We start from the raw sequence: 24,383 nt of genomic DNA, 5'->3' as shown, positions 1-24,383 counted from the left end.
TCAAGTGGGCCCTCCTGGTTTTCTTTTGTTACTTCTGTGTTCCAGGGTGTCAAGCCAGCCAGCTTTGATAAAGTAGCAATCCCTGAAGTGAAGGAGATTATTGAGGGATGCATTCGGCAAAACAAAGGCGAAAGGTAAGTTCTTTTCAGTACACACTGATTCTATAACTGTTAGGATGAACTGTTTTGATAAAAGTTAGGATGTGAGTACTACTAATTCTGCAAGTTCTGTTCTTTGATAGGTTCTTATTTGATGCTTGTGTTAGAGGGTTCTTTGCAAACACTGTCAGGAAAAGCGTTAATGTTATAGTAACCATCCTTGTCTGTTCAGAAAATACACCATTCTTACTACAACTTTGAGCTAGTCAGTAAAATAGTGATGGCAGTCCTTCCAGGTTTCCACGTATTTGGATTGTTTGTTGGGTTCCTCATTCTGCTCCTCATGCTCTCCCCCCTCCTGGTCTGTTTGATTCTCTTGGCATTTGATGGCTCATCACTTTGTGGGCTCTTTGTTCTAACTTCTTTCTGTTCATGTTTATTCACATTTTCTGTGGGATGATTTCTGCTTGAAGTGCTTAACTTACAGATTTTCTGTAATAGTATAACTGCTGATTCATTTGTGAGTTTTTTGTTTTCTGCTTTTCCACAGTTGTTGCTACTGAAGGTCTGATTTAGGAATGCTTCTGCCTTTCTCTAGCACCTCCTGCCTTCCCCTTCAGCTTTCTGTCCAGAGCCATTTTTTGTCAGTTCATGGATGTTGATTCATCCCCTTCTAATAACTCTTTAAGTCCTACATTTGATGATGTTGCTGCGTATTTTTAATTTCTGTCCTCTTTCTCAGTTGTTTTAAACAGTTCTGTATTTTTCCTATCCACAAGGTAATTTTGTGGCTGCACATCACTTACTCCTTGCCATTTAGTCTCCCCTCAGCAACTAACTTTTAGACTCCTGCTGTTACACTGTGCATATATGAGCATAGATTGTCTTTTTGTTGTGTTGGTTAGGTAACTGGTAACCTTTACACTTGTCATATACCGGTCACAAATCTGTACAGCTAGTATGACTGCAAGTCAAGCTTAGTCAGCTCTGTAGTATAGGGTGATGGCTTTGCTCTATTTTGTCTTGTCTGATATCTTAATTTGTAGAGGATGTTTTTGTGTAGGGGCATAGTTGAAAACAGTGCTTCTGGAGCAGCATTAAATCCTAGATCTCCTAACTGTGCCCATAGCTATAACTTAAATGCGAAGAATCGTCAAATGAAAACTGATTCTCAATATGATCTTTTCTGCTGCTTAAACTTTTCTGAAGCCTGTTATTGCCAAGCTCAATTTCCACTGTCGGAAGAAATATGTAGCATTGCAAGTTCAGGACAAAGCTTCTAATTATGCCAAGCAGAGTACAAGATGAAGTGGTTCAAAAGTAGTACAAAATCTAAAGGGGAAAATGTGGTGCTTAACCAGTGCTGAATTAACTAGATGAGATTTTGGATGCTATCTTAAAATATTTAATTTAGTCTATTTAGATTACTGTACTGATGTGGGGAGTAAAGGTTGTGTGTTGGATCTTAATCTTCAACAAAACCAAATTGTTTCTTCAAAGTTTCTTGTTCGTTATTTCAGTTAATACAGAGCCCATTCAGTTCAGTTGGCTTAAAATCTCTTGGCACTTCCATTGTATTGACCAGTGCATGCTTTTTGTATATCTGTAGTATCACTGTATTGAATTTCTCTATCATACTTTAAAAGAGAAATTTGAACTATACACTATGAAATGATTAATGGGAGAAGCATGAAATGTAGAGAAATAAATTTGGAGGATTATCAGGCAAGGATATCCCTTAATATTTTATCAAAACCTATTAACTGTATATGCTTTCTACACTCTTTCCCAATATGCTAGATATGCTATTAAGGACCTTTTGAATCATGCTTTCTTCCAAGAAGAGACTGGAGTACGGGTAGAACTAGCAGAGGAAGATGATGGAGAAAAAATTGCTATTAAGCTCTGGCTGCGAATTGAAGACATCAAAAAACTCAAGGGCAAATATAAAGATAATGAGGCCATAGAGTTTTCCTTTGACTTGGAGAGAGATGTCCCAGAGGATGTAGCACAGGAAATGGTAAGTGGTGGTCTTACAAAGCATTGAAGGTACTGTCATTCTCCGATACTGAAATGTAGTCAGTCAGTCTCTGCATTTACTGTTTTCTTACTGTCCTGAAATAAAACCTCTTTAGAAGTTTGGGAATGAGGAGTTAGTGCAAGAGAGCGATAACTTCTGTGTAGTACTACAACAGCGACTGTGTTTGACAGTATGAATTCTGTGAATGTATCCTCCTTCAGGTGGAATCTGGCTATGTCTGTGAAGGGGATCACAAGACAATGGCGAAAGCTATCAAGGACAGGGTGTCTTTGATTAAGCGAAAGCGAGAGCAGCGTCAATTGGTGCGAGAAGAACAGGAGAAGAAGCTGCAGGAAGAAAGTAGTCAAAAGCAACAGCAGGAGCAACAGCAACCATCAAGTGTTTCCCATGCAGGGTCAAAGCATCCTCAATCTGTCACTGGTACTACTTCTGTCCCCACTACTTCAGCCTCAGTTTCTACACAAGTGGAACCTGAAGAACCGGAAGCTGATCAACACCAACAACTGCAGTTCCAGCAACCCAGTATATCTATTCTTTGTAAGTGCGTCAGTTGGTTTATTTTGTATCTTTGTTGTGCACATACTGTTCCCCTGCTTAGGGAGTCTTAAACTCCTGGTGGGTATAGTAACAAATATCTTAAGATGTTGCTGACTCCTGAAGAACATTAGCCCACTAGAAGGCGTAGCAAAATAAAATGCATTCCTGTGCCTTAGCTGAGCCAAGTCATGGCACAATCCACAGTGTAGCGTCTTAGCACAAAATTATTTTCCTGTGTTTTAAGTTAATACATTAAATTAACTGGGGCACCTGAAGTGTGAACAAATGTCCTAGTTTTTGCTGCCCTGCTATTAAGGACAGTAACTTCTGGCCCTGTAGACAGTTGTCCACACTTACATGAGTGCAGTTAGAGCCACCAGAAACACTTGTCTGCTTGTTAACTTTTGTTTCAGGTAGAAATTAGATTGACACAGGTAGTTCAGCTCATAATTCAGTTTCTGAAAAATTGTTTAATTTCCTGTTTTGCAGACCGTACATTGCAAGATAAATTAACATTCCTAGCTTTCCCTCCTCTGCCAACCCACAATTTTATCATCAATATTTGAATAATGATGGTATGAGAACTTCCACATTAGAATGATGAGGTTAGAAAACCCATTACTATCTGCTGTATAGGTAATTGGTATTTCAAGTTCTCTATGATGCCTACACCTACTTGAGAGACATCTGACAGCCAAGCACAACAGGCTTGTTTTATACTTCTGGGGAAAAAAGAAATCTGAAAGATCAGCTGAGGACCATAACAATATGGAATTTAAGTTTTTATTTCCAGCCCAACATTTTGTAGGAAGCGTAGTTTGCTTTAAAGTATCTTTCCAAAAACCTCCCGAAACTAATGATTTTCTGTGGGTTAAGGGAAGGCATACTAGTAAAGAATTACTATACTGAGGAAGAAAGAATTCTCTATTTTTGCACCAGCTTAAATACTATAAAAAATAAAAGGCTGATAATGTTGACATGGCATGACACAAACACAATCTAGTATTTGGTTGATTGTTAAATCTTTAAATTGTGAATCCAGTGTGCAGTTTTTGAAATGTAGATTTTTATCCTTAATACCTGCAGCTGATGGGACAGTTGACAGTGGCCAGGGATCATCTGTTTATACCGAATCATGTGTGAGCAGTCAACAAACTGTGTCCTATGGTTCCCAGCATGACCAGTCAATTTCAACAGCTGCAGTCCAGGGATATGCGGCTTCAGTTGGCCAAGTGCAGTCACAACAGCATGGAGGATATCAGTCACCTGCAGTGGTAAGCCAGAACTTACAGTATCACAAACACATGGAATTATTTCATTTTGTATTTCTCTCGAAAGGTGAGAGGAAAATCTCACAACCAACCTTCTATGTTTTGCATGCAATACAAATTCTGCATGGGAGCAGTAAATGGGATATTTTTCCAATGGGGCTATGGCTAGTAAAAACATGCAAGGCATATTTGTCCTTAAAGCATAAGCTTTTATGTGATCTTGAGCATACATTGAGGCAAAATTGATGGGTTAATAGGTTAGCAGTTTTTTTGGACAGATGTAACATCGTGAGAACAAGGTTATCTCATGAAAATGAGCATTTAATCTCAATTAGAAAGATGTTGTGAGCTACTTTGCGTGTATATGAAGTTACCAGGGATCAAGTTGTTGGTTGATTTGAAGAAGGGATTAGAATAATTTGAGCTGCTATATAAGTATGAAACTGCTATGTATGTTCTGTGAGGCTTTGATTGCAGACTCCGCAGGTAAGATTTTTAACTGTTATAGAATGCTGCATGTGAGAACTCCAGACTGAAAAGACCCCACATCCTTGTACCCACTTTTATTTCTAGCTTGTGTTGATTTGCTCATCAGTTGCCATGCGTATTTTCCCTGGAAAGTCTGCATTGGGCACAAATACCTTTCCTACTATGTTCATTTGTGTTGCCCTTTTTTTTTTTGATATGTTTTTTCCCTGGTATGTTTTAGAACGTAGTTTGAGAATACGCAGAAATCTACTCCAACTCTAGAGTAGAACTTCTGCTACTGTTGTATTGTCTTCAGTGGTTCCCTTGTCTTTTGTTTTTTAAACAAGTAAAAATCTAAACCTGAGGCAGACAGGCTATTGTATAATGTAGTAATACCATAATGGGAGAAGAAGCAACACTTCTAAGATTTAAGGGTCCTCACTTTTTTTTCTTTTTTTGTACCTGTGGTTGTAAACTTTATTGAAGACTCATTTGGCATTATTAGCTTTTTGAAAAAGATGTTGATTTCACTCACAAGCAAAGCCTCTCCATCCTTTCCAAAGACACTTAACCTGAAGCTTTGTGGTACTGCTACTCCTTGATCAAATGAGTTTTTAAGCCCTCTAAACAAACTCTTGCTCTGGGTAAACCATATTTTGGTGTTTTTGGCATATCATATCTTGGACCAGAAGCCATTTCACTGTCTTGGGATGGCTAGCTTCCAGGTTGAAGGACCATAATCTTTTGAGAGAGGATGGGAGAACAAGCACATAACAGATGCATAGTCAAGCTGCTTAGTATACTACTAAAACATGCTCTATGATGACGACAGCGGTTCCAGAAGGTTGACAGAATGGAGTAGAACACTACAGGAACTACTAACAGTTTTGTTGGGAAGACAGGATGACAAGTCAAAATGTTTTTGACAACTGGAGAAATGGCCTTAAAAAGAAGTAGAATGCAGTTCAATAAGGACAAATGCAAGGTTCATGCTTAAACAGGAATAATCAGCTACACGAGGACAGGATAAACAACAACTTGATTAGGCAGCGATTCTGCCAAAAAAAAGGTGAGGGATTACACTGGACCACAAGCTGGACATGGTCAAAAACATCATGCTGTTGTGAAAAAGGCAAACATGCTATGTGAAGTAATTCTTCTACTCTTCCTGGCCATTGGTAAGTCTATTCTGGGCACCCTGCTTGAGGGAAGATCAGGGTGAATTGGGGGAGAATTCAGAGGAGAGTGATAAAAATCACCAGAAATCTAGAAAATACGGTTTATGCGGAAGACTGAAAGAATTAAGTTGAGTCTATTGAAGATAAGCTTGAGGAGAGAGAAAGCTTTAATTATGTAAAGGCTGTAAAGGAAAGTATGTAAAAGGAAAAGAGAAAGAGAGTAATCTGATCTCCACGTCCTTGTCAAAGAGGACAAGAAATAATGGGCCTAAATTGCAGCAGAAAATTATTGTTTGGGAAAGGTTTTTTTTTTTCTAATCAACAAGGATAGTTAAGCACTGCACTCTCCTTTTCTGGAGATGTCTCTGAACAGGCTAGACAAATTAATCAAGAATGACGTGTGTAACTAGGCTCGCCTTGGGACAGAGTGAAGTATTTAACCTTTTGAGTTCCCTTTTGTCCCTCTCTCCCAAGATTTTGAGCAGTTTAGCAAGATTTATCAGAAGTCTTAAAACCCACAAATTTCCACTAGACTTCTGAATTCTTTTTCCTGGAGGTTTGTATTTGATTTCAGTTTTATTAAAAAATTGTGCAGAAATATCTGCAGGAAGCTTATACCATTAGAAAAGGAAATCTTGTTGTTGAAGACTGCCTCCCTAAAACTTCATCTTTCCATTCACTTTCTTTTTAAAAGTAATTCATATTCTTCCGATTTGGTTGGATTTTGACCTACTGTCTTCTGGGTTGTGGCAAGATTACAAAATCTTGGTGCTTTTATTGGCCCAGCATCTGGAAAATGCTTTTCTGAAAGGCTGATTTTACTGCATTTTCCAAATATTGAAACAACTTTTTTCCACAGCTCATGTTGTGGAATCTGTAATGTTTAAATTATTATGGTAATGCTTTAGATGAATAAAGAACCAGCTGTATCTAGTTAGCCCAGTTAACTCGGGAAGGGCCCAAGCAGAGAGACTGGCGAGGCAATATGTATAAAGATACATCCACTCACCAAAGCCAGAAGGGATGTTTGAAAGCTTGGTCAGTAAGTGTTTAGGGTTTTTTCATTTGTCAAACTACCAAATGCTGCAAATGCCACATCAGTGGCACCAGAGCAGATATTCTCTCCTGTCTGTTGTGCCCTCAGTATGCTTCCTGTAAGGGCCTTAGGAAACCTTCCTCATTCCTCAGTAATATAAGACAAACTTGAGTCCTCAAAGGTGCATATATCTTGTTCCCTGTGTATGTTGGCATTCATTCAGCATTCTCATATCTTCTTGCATACATAGTAGTTAGTACTGGGCCTATCACTGTGTGTCTGCATTTCTTTTCTATCATTACTGTTTTGCTGGTTTTCTTTTCTTTTTTTTTTTTTTTGAAGTGTTCAATTCTTAACTTTTGTTTTCCTCCTTAGCCTCAACGTGGTCGTAGCATGTCAGTTTGTGTCCCCCACCTTCCTGCTCTTCCCTCTATGTCCTGCATCCCTCTCAGTGCTCCTTCCACCCCACCACCAGCGCTGTCTGCACCTCTTTCTCCTTTCTGCCTTCGGACTGTCCCTGAAGAAACCTTTGCAGAAAAGCTTTCTAAAGCCCTGGAAAGTGTCCTGCCCATGCACTCTGCCTCTCCACGCAAGCACCGACGCTCCAGCCTGCCCTCCCTCTCTGTCAGTCCTGTATGTGTTACCATTTGCCTCCTGGCACAGTAAGATAAGTTATCATTAAATACATCCTCGGCTTTGGACGTTTTTAAAATGACAAAATGAAAAGCTGATTCTTTGTCATGTATACTAAGCTGCTAGAACCTTGATCTTTTTCGAGAAACAGTACACTTAAATGGTCAACCACTGTTTGATAATGTTTGATCTAGTATTTTAGGCTAGTATAAATGTAAATTGTTCAACTGTACCACAAAAGGTAAAGGGAAGACTAGTTCTTATTGTTTCTTTATTTTCCATCTTCTGAGCAAGAACTGAATGTTAATTAGGCACAAAACAACCAGCTTTTTAAGCTTAGTTGCTGCACCTGGTTACCCTAAAAGCTTTGTCTAGCTGTTGTTGTGGTACTAAAAATTTGTAATTTGAATACTTAAGAGGGGTTTTCTGTAAGTTTTAATAGGAAGTACTACTTAAGCTTCTTCATGGAAGGAAGCCGTAGTTTCGTGGTTTTTCTTTTATTTCTTATGTAGCTACTTGCAGGTCAGGTGCAGGAGGTGGTCCTTTTCAGTAATTGGTTTTGTCGTTCAATTTATATGAAATAAACTTTGAGAAATTTTTCTCTGTATTTGAACTACACAGAGCCACTTTGCAGAACATGGGGAAAGTTCTTCATCCTGTAGGACCATTTTGTTAGCATTGTTCAATATGGAAATTTGCTGCTGCTTTTCTGGAAAGGGGTGGGAGAGAAACAGAACAATGTAATGGGAACAGCAACTTGAAAAAGTCATAATAGCACCTGTCTTGACAGTACACTTGCTGCAGACTTCTAAAATTTTTGTGGTTTGGGTCCATAATACATTATGTCTCAGCCTACTGTAGTATATCTCAGCATACTGTAGGCAAAGATTTAAAAAAAAAAAAAGAACAATTACAGAATTTGTGTAGTATTCTTGTGCAGAACTCTCTTCAGAAATTTTCTTACAACTCTTAACAAAGATGAGCCTAATCTGAAGTAGTACATCAGAGGGAGTGGAATTGCCTAAGGACTTTGCTATTAATAATCCTGTGAATGTTTTACCATCTAGGCAAAAGCAAAAGTTAGAACAATATTTTTTCTCAGTGAGTGCTAATTTCCTGTGTGGAAAAGCAATGGTCAAAATTGGCCAAAATGATCAAAAGGGATGATCCTTTGGGTGTTTTCATTGTTGTTTGTTTGTTTGTTTTTGTAGGTTGAAATTGTTCAGTCTTGTCTCATAAAGGGTCTCTCATTAGCTCTCTGGATATTATACAGTACACGGGCTCCTGACAGGACAATAGCACTGGTGTTTCTTACATTAGATAATATTAAGATTTCATGTCATTCTTGTCTTGTAAATGCAAAATAGAGGCTCTGTGTTGTTGCTGCTAGCAAGTTCTGAATTCTTATATTTCACGCATAGCAATAACTTTAGGAATTTGATTGGACTGCAAGCACTGATAATAATGGATAGCCCATGGCAATATATCCCATTTCATTGTCAGGAGCAAAACTGGTTTCTTTTTGTGAGTGGTTGGGGTTGGACTGGAAAAGCAGCTATAACACAAGCAAATGTTTCCATTTGTGGCTGTGCCTGCCATGGATGTATTTAATGGATATTTAGAACACATCTGAATTTCCTGAGTACTGTATGTTTTTGACCATGAATTGAGTAGCCATTCTATAAAGTTACTTCACAGAACTGCCTAGTGAACTGTGCATGTTAATGTGCTTTCACTTTTAATGTATGAATTACTTGTCTTGTTCATGTCAATACAGCCTCAGCATCCGCGTGGGGGAACACCAACGTTCCCAGATTCACAGATATTTTTCCCAACCGTTCATGAACGGCCGGTGTCTTTCTCACCACCACCTGTCTGCCCGCCGAAGGTGGCAGTTGCTCAGCGGCGCAAGAGCACTTCATTTTTGGAAGCCCAAACTTGCCACTTCCAGCCAGTGCTGAAGACTGGCCAGAATTTAGTTCCACCTGGTGGTAGTCCCACCAATTGGACACCAGAGGCATTGGTTATGCTGGGCACAACAGCTCACAGAGTCACTGGAGAGCCACTGCATGTGCAAGTCAATCCTGTGTTTGAGCCAGCTCCTGTACACAGTGACTGTAGATCTGTACCAACACCTCCAGAGGATGCTCACTACCGAATGCATCCAGAAGCTGTATATTTGGTGGGCATGCACTATCCATCACAGGAGCAGTATGATCAAGTAGCTTATAACTCTAATGCGACTGAACAACATTTGAAGCAGGTCTCTGAGTCGAAGCACGTGCAAGGTGGTCCTCCACAAAGCTCTGTGTTTGACTATCAATCTGGGCAAACGTATGTGGCAAGACATGTTCAGAACCTGAGACTGGATTCTGGGATGAGTCCGCTTTCTCCATTATCTAGTGTTTCAGCTCCTCTGAGTGCAGAGCCTGCTCAGATGACGTTCCACCAGGTGTTTGTGCCACACTCAGCACCAGCTGTGCTCTCGCACAGTGGGGATGGCAGAACGAGCTGTGTCTTTGAGTTCCATGTGCACACGCCAAGCTCTGCTTCAGCAGAAGGGGGGGTTTTGCCCCCATGGGTCTACAGAAGTCGCCGGTGCTCTATGGAGACCAGTCAAGAGGAAACTTCTCAAGGCATAGGGTTGCATGGTCGGCTTCAGCCTGTGACAGAGGAACAGTGTAACTATCTTGGTCCTGAGTTAGCAGGTCCCAGAGGGGGTTCTGCCAGGCAGAGCTGGCTGGAAGGAAGCCCAGAGTACTCCAGTGATTCCTCACAGCTGACTTCCTCTGACACTGGCGATTTCCAGTCTCCTCCTCCTACAGGGGGGTCGTCCTCTGCTTTTGGTTCAGACTTCTCATTGCCTGTTGTTCAGCTGCCTCAGAAGGTATTGCAAGAGTCCCAGCTCTTCATCTGCTTCCCTCAGGGAGCCTCGAGTCAGCAGGCCTTGTCCACCTCGCTTTCATCGGGACCACCTGCACTCTATCCTCAGGTTACAGGAGCAAAGCCTTCCAGATTTTCTCTGCTTTTTATAAGTCACACTTTGCGCTTAAAGGGGAACCTTGCTCATATACTCACTCCATGTGGTTCTAAATCTTAGTGTTCATGGGGGTGTCTAAGTCAATAGTATACCAGGATGCCTTTAACTTTAAAGGCTGTAATTAAGTAATGAAGCAGCAGCAACTACTTGCTCTGTTTTCAGCCTCGGGTGAAATGTTGGTAGGGCTTTTGTGTTAAGGGGAACAAATGGTCAGTGTTTCTCCTTGGGCTAGTTATCATTTTTGGAAACAGGTAGCTTTAATACAAAATTGGCCTTTTAGCAGAAGGTTGAATGAAATGCATCTTCCACCCTGTTTGAATCAGTAGTGATAGAACTTATTTTGTACGTTTTTTCCTGCTCTGTAGCCATTTAATGAGAATGTATTATTTGAAGTTGAACGTTGATATGAATAATGTTTTGTTAGACAACGCTGGGGAAAGGAAGCAGGGAGGAAGAGGAATGGGGGCAGATGTATGTACCCGTTTGTTGATTTGGAAATGTACTTGAGGGATCATCAAAGAAACTAAAGAGTAAAACTAGTGGCACAAATGGTCGTTGTTAATAGGTATTGCCTCCTTATAAGCTAAGAATATGGTGTCCTTTTAAAAAGCAAAATTTGCAGCCTGAAGCTTAGCTGGAGGTATATATTTTGTCAGCATATGTGATATTTTCACTTGAAGTAGTCAGTGTAATATCCTTCAGTAATGTGCATATTCACCATGGATGTGTGAGGTGTATGTATACACCTTGTGTCTGCAGCTGTATTCTAAAACTTTCTCACAAGGTGTTTTATTTTTTTTGTGTGAAAAGAGAGGGTTTACTTTAAGCACATTTCTCTCTTACCTGCTCCCTCTGTTGTTCCTGAAATTAAGGGCTCTCTGACATTTTAGTTATTGGCTTATTAGCAAGTTTGTGATTTGTTTGAAGGAAGTAGAGGAGAACCTTTGCTTTTTTTGTGGTAAGATCAAGAACTAAGAATTTGGAGCTTTCTCTGTGGCATAATAAAAGTGTTTTATTCTATCTCCAGTGTCTGAACAGAGGACAAGGCAGTGGTTGTTAAACGCAGCTTTAATCACTAGTCTAATAGATAGTAATTTCTGTGCTTTAGGAGAACTTGTAGAGTGAACCTGCTATGCAGAAGGTTTGAAAACTACTTGGGGATTTCTCCATAAACAGCCTTTGTTAACAAACTTTAGTAGGTGACTTTTGGTGGATGCAAAACGGTCTGGAATATGTAATAAGGGGTGATCATTTTACAGAATATATATTTTGGGAGCTCTTCTCCAGTTCATTCAAGAGCAGGATGTAAAGGCATAAACAGAGTCAGTATGAATAGATATTACAACAATGGGCTATAAAACACATTTTAATCCTAGCCTCATTTTAATCCTCCTAGCAATAAGAGCCTCAAAAAGCTTCTAAAATAAAAGACAAAAAAACCTTTTCTTTTCATGGCACTCCACTTTCCCTGAAGTTGTTACAGTAATAAAAAAGTCATTTTAGTAAACTTTTTGCTAATGAACTTCTGCAAACTGAGTAATCATAGCTTTAAGGAATTTTAGTAGATTCCTAATATAATACACATGCACCAGATGTGTTTCTTACAAAGGCAGTTCACCAAAGTGGTGCAGGCTCAGGGACCTCACCTGTAGGTCTTTTTCTCTGTTGCCTAGTTGTGTCCCAGGATCTTATTGAAAAATGTAATACTTGCAAAAATAATGAAACTCCAGAGGTCTCATCACCATTCCATTTTCTCTGCATCTTCCACATTCATTTGTAATGCCATTCACCCATTTTTTTTCATTGCTTACTTATTCAAAATTCTGTCTTAGCTTGGACTGACACCCCCCAGCCTCTTCAATATCTGATTTTTGTTGGCCTTTCAATGGTAATGAGTCTGGAAATGATTTTTAGCCTGAATTTTACCATGCCTCTCAAACGGAGCCCATGATATGTACATGCACTGGTCTTTTGTTACTGGTCTAGAATTCTGTATCTCTTTGATTCTTTACAGATACAGTTTCATTTCCTTCTTAGCCTCCTCCTATCTCCCCACCTAAATGTGTTCAGAACAGATGTAAAAGTAAAATGTAATGGCTCTATTTCCAGTTATCATACCAAGGCATCTCGATCTTAAAGCATCATCACTGGAGGAAGAAGCCGGTAGGCTGATCTATCTAATGTTGAGGGGCATTTGGGTTACAAAGAACTGGTTGTTTTGGAAGACTTGAAACTGAGTTCAATACTTTTCCAGATTGCTCTGCTTTGCTCTGGATTTTATAGTGGAATTTGGCCAAAAGGACTGTGTCCCCAAAAGGACAGCTAGAAACTTTCTTCAGCCAAATTGTTCCAGGCAGAAATGGTTTTAACTGCCAGCTGCGGAAACTATAGATTTGTTTAAGCTCATTCTTTTTCTTTTTTTCCCTCTAGACACAAGTGCAAGGTCAGTCAGCCTCAAGCAGTGTATCGGTACCATCCCAGCCTACCCAACACACTCAGCAGGTAAGATCATAGGTCTTAAACCCAAGGCTAAAATACTTTCTGTATAGAATTTTGACTTTTCAAGAACAATCCCCTTCCCCAGTCCCCTCATCAACCCAATAGTTTTGGACATCAGAAATGGAATCCTCTGGTTTCCACTTAATCTAACATGCTGTGAGACTAACTTCATAGAGTTTTTGACGTTTATGTTATTACAATCATGCTAATGGTTGTTCTTATATGTCCTTCTCCCCCAACTCCCACATGAGTTTGCAGCAGAGGTCCCATTGAAGGAGAGGCACAGGAAGATTTGCAAATTACTGTCTAGACAGGCAGACTTCATTCTGATGATTTCTTCCAACTTGAAATACTTTCTTCTTCAACATCCTCTTAATTGCCTTTTTTCCCTTTGTAGAATCTGCGTTCTTGCAGCAGAGTTCTTATTTCAGTTGTGAAAGCAAGATTTGGTGCTGGTAAAAAAAAAAAAAAAAAAAAAAAAAGTTGTATTATGCTTTAAAAACTTCCTGTTTGGGAGGAGAAAAAAAGCTTCTGCCTCTTTTCCCTGCTACAGAATGTGCAGCAGCCAGCTTCTTCCCAACAGACTGGACAATACCAGCTGCAGCAGCCATCAGTTTCTACTGGCGCCACTCCCACACAAACAGTCTCTCAAACTCCGACTTCACAGATTATGCCAATGCCTCAGGCACCAGCTGGGACTCAGGTAAACAATATTCTTCTTTCCAACAAAATATTTTTTTCCTCTCGACAGCTGGAAAATCCAACATGCTGCTATTTTCACTTTTGTCTTCCTTTCTAATGGTTCCAAAGCATTCATCCAGAGAGTATTCTTAGTTTACTACAACTGCCAATTTTGCTGGAAACTGATATGTATTGGAAACCCTTTCTTTGACATGTGGCAGTCATGAATGATTTAATTTGAGGGAGGAATAGCACTTCCATGCACAAAGATCTTTAAATAGTCAAAAATATTATGAGATATAGATGAAGAGTACTATGAATGCATTTTCAGGAACTTGTCATTTCTCTGCTTCCCATAGAATGTACATCTTCTGCACCATGATGTGTGTAAAACATGTTCACTTAGGTAGTGAGCTGTAAGGACTGCCTTCTCCATTCTGTCATCTTTCTTCTTCAACTCTTCTCCTTTACTCCCTGATCAAGAAGCTTCTGTTACTGACTATAACTTAGTTTTGGCTCATATCTCTATCTTGGACATGTGAGCCTTGATTTTGTTTTTTTTAAAATTATTTTGTTGCTTGTTTGCCTAAACTGCCTCTCCAGTTGCTTCATTTGCTGGCTTCAATTGACATATCCCTTGCCATTCTCTGAATGCTGACACAGTGGCTTTTCATTCTCCATTACTTTAGTCTGCATACCCAAAGTGGATGGATTTGTTGAGAGATTTTCACTTCTTCCCCATAAGAAGGCAGGCTTGGCACTGGGGACAAAGTTGAGGGGAATTGGGTTCTGTTTATGTGCAAGTCAGTGCTTCAGGGTATTCAGATATTGCTCTTTCACCCTCCGTGGGTGTTTGTTTCAAGAGCATGTTGGGTTCTTCAGGGGAAGTATTGCAATGTGAGGACCTTTTGGAACTCCAGCCGACTTCCCAGCCACTCTGCCAACTGAGCTCCCCACCTACTTTGACTGAGTGCTATAACTTCAGTAATTCTTTCTTTGACTAATGCATAAAAATTCTGCTTTCTGCAACCCTGCTTCCTAAAAACCAAAAATCTATCTCTATTTTCTTTACCTCCCCAGCTTCCTGTATCCCAACCAGTGTCGATCATCCAAGGCGAGCCTCAGTTACCTGTTGCAGCACCTTCTCTCCCTCAGCCTTCAGTTGCCCCACCAGTCCCTGTTGGCTCTCATTTTCTACCCGTGGGACAGCCCTTGCCAACTTCCGTGCTTCCCCAGTTCTCAGTCTCTCAGTTGCCCATAGCAGCTCCTCATGTGTCAGTGGCTCAGCCAGGTTTCCAGTCGCTGCCCAATTCAATGGCAGCTGGCATGAATCAGCCACTGCTCACGCTGGCAACATCTGCTGCGGCAGCCGCTATCCCTGTAGGATCAACTGTTGTCCCTAGCCAGCTTCCCACGCTGATGCAGCCTGTGGCTCAGCTGCCCAGCCAGGTTCTCCCGCAGCTCCTGCAGCCAGCTGTCCAGTCCGTGGGATTGCCAGCCAGCATTGGACAAGCTGCTGAAGCTTCACTTCCTGCTGGAGATGCTTTTTACCAGGTATTGTTGCAAGCCAGCAGAGATCTTCTCCGCATTTTTGCCTGTTCCTCTAAGGTACCAGATCTGAACTGTGTGCCCTGGCCAACTCACTCCTCATAGGAGAACCATTAAGCCACAAAGATGTGTTCTGATTTAAAAAGCCTTAAAAAAAAAAAAAAAAGAAAAGAAAAGTCCTTGGACTCCCTGTTATTTTGAGGTTTTTCTTAGTTAGCATTGGATCTATCTAAAGTGACAAATGTTGCTGCAGGACTTTAGTCAACCACTATGTGTAGGAGGGAATTTAAATATCCAAGAGATCTGTCAACCTGGAAAAAGACAGAGAACTGAAACAGTCTGATTATGATTTTAAAAATGAGGACCATATTTTGGAAAGAGTATGTGGCAGCATATTCAGCAACTTCAGTATTTCATTCCTAGTCTGGAAGGAGTGAGGGAAATGTGAATTTTGTAGCAATAAGCCAGACTGCATGGATCTTGAACATGAAGTAAGTACCTGATGCTAGTCATGAAATGCTAGATTGGTGGGCAAGGACTGCTTCAGCTGCTTTCTGCAATTACTGTAAAAATGACAAGCTGAATAGGACAAAAATAGTGACTCAGCATGTGATTGTTCTTTTAGAAAGAAAATCATCTAGATGTAGACATATCTGTGATGGGATTATGCAGAGTGTTGTAGAACAGAAGCTGTGTGTGGGAATGTTGCTTGTTTCCTGCGTCAGCTCATCACCAAAAGACAGAAAGACCAGAGGAGGGCTCTTTAATATTAATCTTGAGAATCAGCAGCAATTGTGTAACCTGTTCTGAGTGGTGGCTGTTCAGCTTAAATTCTTCAAACTCGTTTCAAGTCTCAGGTCTTAAGATATTAAGTCAAGTAGGCAACAGGGTAAAGATTCTTTTGCCAACGACTTGAAACTTCTGAGTGGGAATTTGCTGGTTCAAACATGCTGGCTCACAAGCTGAGCTCTGGCTACATGAGCAGTCTGCTCTGCTTCTCTGGGAAGGTGGTCTTTGAAAGTGCTTGAACAGTACAGAAGGGAAGTGGTTGGAAGGTGCCCCTGGAGTTGCTACTTTTTTTTTCCACTGTTACTTTTGGTTTCTTATTTTGCACTGACATGCACTAACTTGACTGCCTCATTTCTGTTACAGGGCTTCCCATCTCGGCTGCCACCACAATACTCAGGGGACTCAAATGTTGCACCCTCCTCTTCTGTGGCCTCTGTTTGCATTCCTTCTGCTGTACTGTCCCCTCCCTTACCCACAGATGCAATGGCTCAGCCAGGCTACATTGCTGCTGTTGTGCAGCCATATGTGGAGCAGAATGTTTTAGTTCCTATGGGTGGCCTAGGAGGACAGGTTCAAATGCCCCCGCCTACAGTGAGTTTAGCGCAACAGGCCTCATCTGCCTCCTCCCAGCAGGCAGCTTTGGAGGTAAGTGTGATGTGTTGGATATAATGCAACAAAACATTTAGGACGTTTGAATTACACAACAGTGTATGTGTGGGGAACTGACCCCTTCCATGCTTGTCTTCAGATGGATGTTAATATTTCAAATGACCTTTTTCTTACAGCAGAATGTCATGCCAATGTGGGGACCTTGTTGTCACTGGCTGTTCTGTTGGGAAGTGAGTGTGCCTCCTACAGGCAAAAACCTGTTAACACTTCACTTCTTGCTAATACTGTAGATCCTTTTTTCCGTATAAAAGGCAAACTGCAACTGATAGCCTTTGAGACTCTCTCATCATGCCCATTCCCTGCAGCATTGTTATTGCTGGGGAGAGATTTGAATTGTCTTTGTTCTGCATTGGCTTGCTTCTTGCACATTCTGTTAGTAAGACTTCTGACTGCATGGCAAACTGTAGTGATGCAAAGCAGTAGATAGGATGGCTGATTTTTTTTCTTCCCACCCCTCTCCAGGATGATAATTTGCTTCACTGCAATTTGCTTTAGAATCTTTTGGAAATTAGAGCTGCCTAAATGCCAGTTGTTTAAAGTTCTAGAGAAGTTGTGCTTTCAGCTTTACAACTGACTTGGGAAGAAACATTGAAGACTATTTGGTGACTCAGAAAGGAACAGGATTTTGGGGGGATTCATGATGTATGTTTCTACCACAGGGTACTCAGGGAGTCTCACAGACTGCTGCTTCAGAGTCTCTGCCATCAACACAGCCTGCTCAGTCTACCCCTTTGGCTTCCTCTATGGATAGGTAAGCATTGTTTTATTTTCACTTAACTGAATTTGACATGTTAAATTATTCTTCCCTGGGTGATCTTTTTCCCTAGGCATCTTTTTTCATTGGAGATGTTTTTGAGGATGTGAAGAAATAAACTTCCTAGAGGAAAAATAGGCTTATAAAAGCTGGAGAAAGCTTTGTTTTATAGCAACATATGGAGAGAGTAAATAGGATCGTGTATAGTGATCTAGTGTAAAATCTGATGTATTAAGTATATCAGACAGATCATCAGCGATGTTTTTCTCTGTGCTTTTGCTACCACAAAGTTCAAACCTTGAATAGCTTGAAAAAGTGTTCAGAAGATGCACTTACACAGCTTAACTTGCAAAAGATATGTAGCTAAATAATTACTATTGCTATTATTATTTGAGCAACCCTGTATGTTGAAAGGATTCTTCTCCCATACTCTGCCATTAACAGGCATCCACTGCTATCCTGAAGAGAAGGGTAGGGTAAATGGTATTGTTGTTGCTGGTATGTTAGGCATGGGTACTAACTTAAAGTTGCTTTTATTTTTAGTGCACATTCTGATGTTGCTTCAGGGATGAGTGATGGCAATGAGAATGTTCCAGCTTCTAGTGGAAGGCATGAAGGGAGGACTACCAAACGTCATATGCGGAGGTCTGTCCGCAGCCGCTCTCGCCATGAGAAGACTGCTAGGCCAAAACTGAGAATTCTCAATGTGAGTGTATTTTATTTTAGTGACAGCATGGTACTGGTGATGCCTTTCTTGAGCTTCAAAAGCAGCTTTCTCTTGAAGAACATGTGCCTTCTGTGGGCTTGTTTCGTATGCTGTTGTTCTGCACCACTTCCTCTGAACACATAAGCTATTTCTTTTGCTTCTGGAGTCAGTGTTCCAAAAGTCCCCTATTAAGCATTTTGCAGAGTATTATAGATGGCAAAACTAGCTTGCTTAGCCACTTGTGATTCTACAGACAATTCCAGATTATTTGCCTTAGTCTTACTAGTAAAGGGTGGCTAGTGACATGTAAATTTAGAGGCAAGAGTTTGATTAGATAACTTCACCAATGTCATTTGCGTTTTTTCTGAAATTCTGGGGCAACTTCCTTAGCATCTCGCTCCTATAAAAGCTAGGAGGGAGCAAGGGAACATCTAGAGTTCTAGAGAAAAGTGTAGACAAGGTGAGCTTGAAGGCTTGAGTGATTGGTAGTTGCTCAGAAGAATGCTGCAGTACATTGTACCAGATATTAGGCTTGGAAAGGAGAATGTGGTGTTCTTGGAGCAGCACTTTTGATTTGTCTCAATGAGCTTTAAAACACAAGTTTTCTATTCTCTTGTTTTTCTTTTCTTTTCTTTTCTTTTCTTTTCTTTTCTTTTCTTTTCTTAGGTTTCAAATAAAGGTGATCGGGTAGTGGAATGCCAGCTGGAGACGCACAATCGGAAAATGGTTACTTTCAAATTTGATTTGGATGGTGACAACCCTGAGGAAATAGCTTCAATTATGGTAAGATATATTTTGGGGATAAAGAATTTAATCCAGTCTTAATCACAATAGTAATATAAGTAGTCTTAGTTACTCATTTTTTTTAAGAATTGCTCTTCTGTGCTGTATGGCCCTTCATCTCTTTTTCCTCAACCCATTTTATGAGTATGCAAGTAGAAGTAGAGGCTCTGGGCACAAAGACTAGTGTCCCAAAGTTAGTACTGCATGCTCAGTTCACATGAAGACTTGTGTCTGTTTTTACCCTGGTACTTCCGTTTTATCAAATAAACCTGCTTTTGTTTGTTTGTGATCTAACTTTTGGAAAAATTACAAACAACTTTCTGGAAGCACAGGTTAAACAAATTCTGTTTCCTTTTTTTAGTCTAAAATATTACTGATTCTTTAAAACTTACACACAAACTGTGAGATTCTTGCTGCTGTTCTCAGCTGAAACTGCCAGATTCTGCCCTTAAAGTACGGAATTGGAATTGCTTCCAGGTTTCTGAAAATCACTAATGACTGATACTGCTCTTGACTGAACTAGCCTATGCACCACTCAAAGGAAAAGAACTCTCCTTCCAACATGTAGTGGTCAAGTATAGAAAAGAACTCACCCTGTATAGATTTATTTGAGTGTGAATAGCTGGGAATGGAACCTCCCTTCGAATTTATTTTAATTTAAGCTCATATTCCTGGACTCGTACAATCTGGATGAAACTGAAATTATTTTAGTGTTACTGATGAATGATTCCCATTTCTAACAGGGGAGCAAAAAGCAGTATCTATTCTCAACTTCATGGGCACCTCTGTGGTATTCATCGTTAAGCTATCAGTGTCTAATTTCCTTAGAGAGGAAGGAGAATAGGCAGTGTGTGCTGGGTTTGTACCTTTTGGAAGGAACCAAACAAGTACCACTGAAGAAATGATTCCTTTACCCCTGGTGGCTTTCCAAGAAAGAGAAGGAAGTTGGTTCTTGTCTACGTATCTGTACTGGCAGTGTGAACAAGTCAACTACATGAAGTTCGTTGCCAAGAAATATGCAAAGAATACACAGATGTCTTATGTCACCTCATACCTAAGGTGATCAAATGGGGGAGTAAAATAGTCTGTTTAGTTAAAAGAACAGAAAGTTGAAAATGAACAAAGCCAAATAAGTGAAACTTGTGTCCAAATTGCAGTCTTATAGGTTGAAAGTCTGCAACCTAATTTAGACCAACTTAGCCTGGAATTTCGTGCTCACCAATTTCTTATTGAATATTGAAGAAACTTTTGACTGCGAGACTTTCTGCTAGGCTTTTTAATGAGGAGACTATTAGCCATATCCCATATGGAACGCAGGTATCGATTGGGCATTGCTCAGCTTAAAGCTTAGAGCACTAGATACTTTAGCTAGTACAGAACTCTGCATTGCAGGGGCTAATATAAGCACATGCTTGTCTTCCTTCTTCTGAAGGTTTCTTCCTAGAAACTTGATATAAAAGCAGTATCTCAGTCTTTACTTTTAGGGCTCGTGTTCTTGCTCTTTTTCTTTCCCAGCAGAGGTAATGTGGCTGACCACTTTACTCCCGTTTCACAGTGCAATTGTCTCTGTGAGATTTATAAAGTGCATTATTTCAGGAGACAGAATTTTCTCATGGGTTAAAGTGAGGAACTAAGAACGTATTCTAAATGCAAAGCACACTTGTTTAAGTTCGTTTCCTCCAACATAAGCAGCAATATGTACTTTTATATACTGAAACAAAGTATTGAAACTAGATAGGGTGAACGCTCTTCCTTTCTCTGTATAGGGAACATAATACTTGCATTTATGTACTTCAGCCAAACTTTGAGGAGTTAGTGATGTGAAGCATACTTAGAAGAGGAATTCTACATAGCATAGAAAGAGAATAGCACAGAGCACATCCTGCAATATACAATCTCCACATTTTTATATTAATAATTTTCCTTAAATGCAATTGTTAATAAGATATGAGATATGAGAAACTGCAGTAGAATTAAGCTGCTAATTTTCAGTTTAACTGTGCCAAGCAAAGATTCTGAGGTGACAGTTTGATGGAAAAATTGAGATTGAATGTTGTTCCACAGCAAAGAAGAAACCAGGGCAGCTGTTTCTGTTCTGGAGATAATTTAAAAACAGTTGTTTCTCTCCAAGAGGCCACCAGCTTTAGCTTTGTGCATAAGAATGCTGGGGGGAAGATAAATAATAACACTGAAAGTAAATGACAGTTACTGAATTAATATTCAGTATATAGCTTTGAAAAGATTTGTGGAAAGTCATTGCTGCTTTGTTCTCTTACAGGTGCAGAATGAGTTTATCTTAGCAACTGAGCGAGACTCATTTGTAGAACAGGTACGAGAGATTATTGAGAAAGCAGATGAAATGCTGAGCGAGGATGTAAGTGTGGAGCCAGAAGGTGATCAGGGTTTGGAGAGTATGCGGACAAAAGATGATGGCTTCTTTCCAGGGTCACAGGTATGGAAAAACAAACAACAAACAAAAAAAAACCCCACACCAGATTGCTTTAGCTATCCATGTTTTCCATTTTGGGTGCTATGGTTTTGTGAGTAGACCTAGCTAGAAAATGATACTTTCTTTCATGAGAAATATCAAAGCATAAAAATGAAATGAAAAAAAGCAACCAGAGAAAGCTTCAGATCAGAGTGAAAACCTAAAATTCATTTAGGAAGCTAAATTTTGTAGACCTTTGCTTTTTGACATGTTCTAACACTTCCTAGCTGCTGAAGCTCCTAATAGTCTGCTAGGTAGACAGTCTAAAAGCTTAAGTGCTGGAGCTTCTTGGGTTTGAGGGTTGGTTTTTTTTTTGCGGGAGCGGGGGGGAAGCAGGACACCAAAACCGCCAGCTCTGTGCTGCTCACTAAACACCTGAGAGACTGAGCTCAGACCCTCTACCTAGTGAGCTACTAAGAGATTGGTTGGCTAGGTTAGGAAATACAGGCTTTGAAATTGATTGCTGAGAATAAGCAGGGGTGATGTTTCTGGAGTCTTTATGTTATTTCCACCCAGAACTACTCTGAAGTATCCATTTATTTGTTGGATGTTCAAGAAAATCAGTTGGACTGTCAGTTAAGAAAAGGATATTTGGATCAATTTGAGGATCGCTAAACTGAGAAGCTACAAAAGCACAGTACTAATAAAAGTACTGTAGTTGTCATTTAGCTGGGCAGAATTCCACTAGTTTGATAATGGTACTTGGGTCTGTGGTACTGCCTACCCTAAATACCCCCATTTCAGTAAGCTAGCATTTTAAGAACTATCTTATGGGGTTGAACTTTAAATTTTATCTTACTTTTCAGAAATTAGAGTTCAAAGAGCCAGATCCTACATCTTCCATGCCACAAAGAACAGGTAAGTCTCTTGTGACTTTTTTTTTCCACCAGTTACTTTTTTCTTTTTCAGCAGATGGGTGCAGCCACGTTTTTATTTTGTATGATGGAGTGCACATTCCATATTACAGATTGTGTATATTGTTACAACCATGTATCATTACATATCCAACTTCTTTCTGTTTAGGGGTTCCTCCTAGCTCCTTTACCCAGGTCGTCCATTCTGCAGGAAGACGGTTTATTGTCAGCCCTGTCCCTGAGAGTCGGTTAAAAGAACAGAGCTTTTTCACCTCTGCTGTTCCTGGAGGAAAAGAAACTCCGGATGTGGGTAAGTTATCTAAAGCTCTTCAAATCTGATGGGTAATACACATTCATCCAAACTGTGATGATAATTAACTAAACTGACAAGTTCCTGAACACTTCTTGAAGTACTTCTGGAAGTAAGGACCTGACTATGCTTTCAAGACGTGATTATAATTTGGGTGATATTATGTCGGATTCTCAGAAAAGAATGTCAGTGGGCTGTCTGCAAGACTCTTGAACTTTAATTCTAGATTTTTAATGGGTGCCTGAATTTATAATTTTTTTGTCATGCCTAGAGGTCTTAATCTAGCAATAGGAGATATACTGTCATGAATTTACCCAGGTGGTATTTACCCAGGACTGACATTTTTCTATTCTTTCAGTTGCTGCATCTCCATTACATGGTCCTGGGATGAATCTCTCCCACTCTGCATCATCACTGAGCTTGCAGCAAGCTTTCTCTGAGATCAGGCATTCTCAAATGACAGAAGGACCTAGTACAGCTCCTCCAGTGTTCAACCAAACTATACCACCGTTTCCACCTGCGCTTTCTACCATGGCAGGCAGTGGTGCACCCCCAGCATCAATAGCTGCTCCTTCAATATCTGTTCCTTCCACCACAGGTGTTTGTATTCCAGGATCTGTTACTTTGCCTTCAGAAAATGCAACTGTTGGAGCTGCACCAAGCACAAGTGTGCCAAGTTCTATTTCTCCACCCCCAGCCTCACAATCTGGACAGCAATCGACTGGTGGAGTGGCTTCCAGTGTGAGCGCCCCTGCTTCCTTTTCCCCACCTACCACATCCCAGCCTGCTCAGCCACTGTCTGGAGACATTGCCCATAGTACAAGCACACCAGCTTCTTTGGCACTGCCATCTACCCAGATTCCTGGGGTTACTGGTCTTGGTGTCATTGCACCAGCTGTGACATCTCAATCTACTCCTCAGATTGTAAGTAGTTTGGCAGTGCCACAGACATCTGTTGCCCTGTCTCTGCCTCAGCATGTGGCTTTGCAGCTTCCTCAACTTAGTAGTAGCAGTGGCTCTGTCTCCAGTCTGGCAGAAACAACAGTTGTAAGTGCTCCACAATCCCTATCTGAAAGTGGGCAGTCCATAGATAAATCACAGCTCTGCAGTGCAGCTGGATTATCTCTTCCAATCTCTGCACCTTTATCGTCTTCAGTAGCAACAAGCATATGTGGTTCAGTCACTCAGCCAGTCATACATCCTTTACTTATCCCATCAGCAATTACATCAACGCCTGTCCTATCCCAGATTCCAGGTGCAATGTCTACGCCTGTATTGCCCCAGGTTCCCTTACCTGGTGTCTTACCACAGCCAGTTACCAATTTGCCTGCAGTACAGCAGACATTGATTCACAGTCAGCCTCAGCCAGCTCCGTTACCCAACCAACCTCATACTCACTGTCTGGAGGCTGATGCTGATGCTCAGTCTAAAGCACCCGGTATTGATGATATAAAGACCCTGGAAGAAAAGCTACGATCTCTCTTCAGTGAACACAGCAATGTTGGAACAGCACATCCATCAGTATCTCTGGAGACATCGTTGGTAATGGAAACTACCGTCATTCCTGGGATACCAACCACTGTTGTTGCACCAACTAAACCCCTGACATCCATTAGCACTTGCATACCACCGAGTAGTTTGCCTCTTGGATCAACTGGCTTGCCTGTGCTGACACCAGTTGCCACTCCTGGGCAAGTGATCACCCCAGTCAGCTATATTTCAGCATCAAGCAGCATTGCAACAGCAGTAGTGAAACCAGGGACCTCTCCTTCAAAGCCGCCTCTAAGCAGGGTACCGGTAAGAAATGCAACATTTGTGTGAATATTTAAGTATTGTAGAAAATGGCTTTGATCAGAATCCTTTTTTAAAGCAAAACTTTTATTCAGGCAGAGCTGGCTTTGCTTGATATAATATTTGAATGAAAGTTTTATCCTCTGATTGACTTATTTATCCTGAGAGCACTTTATTCTGTCCATGTTGAAACAAATGTCCAATTCTAT

The 24,383-nt window shown here is 40.6% G+C and overlaps 2 protein-coding genes across 6 annotated transcripts in view; both read left to right on the top strand.

Moving 5' to 3' along the window:
• Positions 1 to 24,383, top strand: part of LOC106488366 (serine/threonine-protein kinase WNK1) — a 111,872-nt gene that overhangs the window by 62,277 nt on the left and 25,212 nt on the right. For 4 of the 5 annotated variants that reach the window (XM_067307153.1, XM_067307144.1, XM_067307134.1 and 1 more), the window contains exons 5-19: positions 46 to 134; positions 1,899 to 2,118; positions 2,340 to 2,676; positions 3,763 to 3,950; positions 12,733 to 12,804; positions 13,355 to 13,504; positions 14,563 to 15,036; positions 16,183 to 16,464; positions 17,148 to 17,239; positions 17,786 to 17,948; positions 18,615 to 18,731; positions 21,010 to 21,183; positions 22,026 to 22,077; positions 22,243 to 22,383; positions 22,742 to 24,180. In XM_067307153.1, the coding sequence (XP_067163254.1) occupies positions 46 to 134; positions 1,899 to 2,118; positions 2,340 to 2,676; positions 3,763 to 3,950; positions 12,733 to 12,804; positions 13,355 to 13,504; positions 14,563 to 15,036; positions 16,183 to 16,464; positions 17,148 to 17,239; positions 17,786 to 17,948; positions 18,615 to 18,731; positions 21,010 to 21,183; positions 22,026 to 22,077; positions 22,243 to 22,383; positions 22,742 to 24,180 (3,990 nt within the window). The remainder of the gene's footprint in view (positions 1 to 45; positions 135 to 1,898; positions 2,119 to 2,339; positions 2,677 to 3,762; positions 3,951 to 12,732; positions 12,805 to 13,354; positions 13,505 to 14,562; positions 15,037 to 16,182; positions 16,465 to 17,147; positions 17,240 to 17,785; positions 17,949 to 18,614; positions 18,732 to 21,009; positions 21,184 to 22,025; positions 22,078 to 22,242; positions 22,384 to 22,741; positions 24,181 to 24,383) is intronic. The other variant, XM_067307170.1, reaches the window with a different exon arrangement.
• LOC136990971 (uncharacterized) lies at positions 9,004 to 10,362 on the top strand. The gene has a single exon (XM_067289438.1). It carries the CDS (start codon positions 9,004 to 9,006, stop codon positions 10,360 to 10,362), a length of 1,359 nt encoding a protein of 452 aa, XP_067145539.1.

Source organism: Apteryx mantelli, chromosome 1 (assembly GCF_036417845.1).
Source record: "Apteryx mantelli isolate bAptMan1 chromosome 1, bAptMan1.hap1, whole genome shotgun sequence".
Lineage (NCBI taxonomy): Eukaryota > Metazoa > Chordata > Aves > Apterygiformes > Apterygidae > Apteryx > Apteryx mantelli.
The sequence above is the reverse complement of the archived record's forward strand: the minus strand, read 5'-3'. Positions and strand labels throughout refer to the sequence as shown.